Source organism: Bos mutus, chromosome 19 (genome assembly GCF_027580195.1).
Source record: "Bos mutus isolate GX-2022 chromosome 19, NWIPB_WYAK_1.1, whole genome shotgun sequence".
Lineage (NCBI taxonomy): Eukaryota > Metazoa > Chordata > Mammalia > Artiodactyla > Bovidae > Bos > Bos mutus.
The window spans coordinates 11,006,484-11,007,431 of NC_091635.1; the positions used below are offsets into that span (position 1 = coordinate 11,006,484).

General features: G+C 54.1%; 1 protein-coding gene across 1 annotated transcript; it reads right to left on the minus strand.

Annotated features, from left to right (window-relative positions):
* LOC102269628 (olfactory receptor 3A1) lies at positions 1-948 on the minus strand. Its single transcript, XM_005911292.2, has one exon. The coding sequence runs from the start codon at positions 946-948 to the stop codon at positions 1-3; it is 948 nt and encodes a 315-aa protein (XP_005911354.1).

The window sequence follows — 948 nt, forward strand, 5'->3', positions numbered from 1 at the left end:
TCACTCCAGTGACCACCTCCCCTTGATCACCCGCCGGAGGGCACCCTGAACATCAGGGTTCCTGAGGCTGTAGATGATTGGATTCAGCATGGGGTTGGCTACAGTGTTAAAAATTCCAACAGCTTTATCCTTAACTGAAAGCTTGGCTGAACCTAGTCGCATGTAGTTAAAGATACCTGAACCATAGAATATGGCAACCACAGTGAGATGGGAGCCACAAGTGGAGAAGGCTTTCTTCCTGCCCTCCACTGAGCGAATTCCTAGAACCGCAGCTGCCACGTGGATGTAGGAGGTGACAACAAGAGCCAGGGGGGTACCTGCCATTATGAAACCCACGCCAAAGAGCAGCAGCTCGTTGAGCTGGGTGCTGGAGCAGGAGAGCTGGAAGAGCTGTGGGAGGTCACAGTAGAAGTGGTTGATCACATTGGGACCACAGAAGTTGAGTGTGGATATGGCTACAGTGTGGGTCAGTGCATTTGAGAAGGCACAAGCCCAGGACACAGCCACCAGTATCCTCTGGACTGTCTGGCTCATGCGGGTGCTGTAAGTGAGGGGTCGGCAGATGGCCAGGAATCGGTCATAGGCCATGGCTGTCAACAAGAAGCAGTCCACCCCAACCAGAAGGTGGAAGAAGAAAAGCTGTGTGAGGCAGGCTGCATAGGGAACTGTGCGCTTGTGGGACAAGAGACGACCCAGCATCGAGGGAACAGTAACGGTGATGCACCCAATGTCCAGCACTGATAGGTTCCCCAGGAAGAAGTACATGGGGGTGTGGAGTTTGGGCTCCACCAAGATGGCTGCCAGGATGCTGAGGTTACCCCCGACAGTGACCAGGTAGGCAAAGAGAAAGAGTACAAAGACAGCTGGCCACAGCCCTGGCGTCTCCACCAAACCCAGCAGGATGAACTCAGCAACAGCTGTTCCATTGGCCCTGGGTTTTGGCTGCAT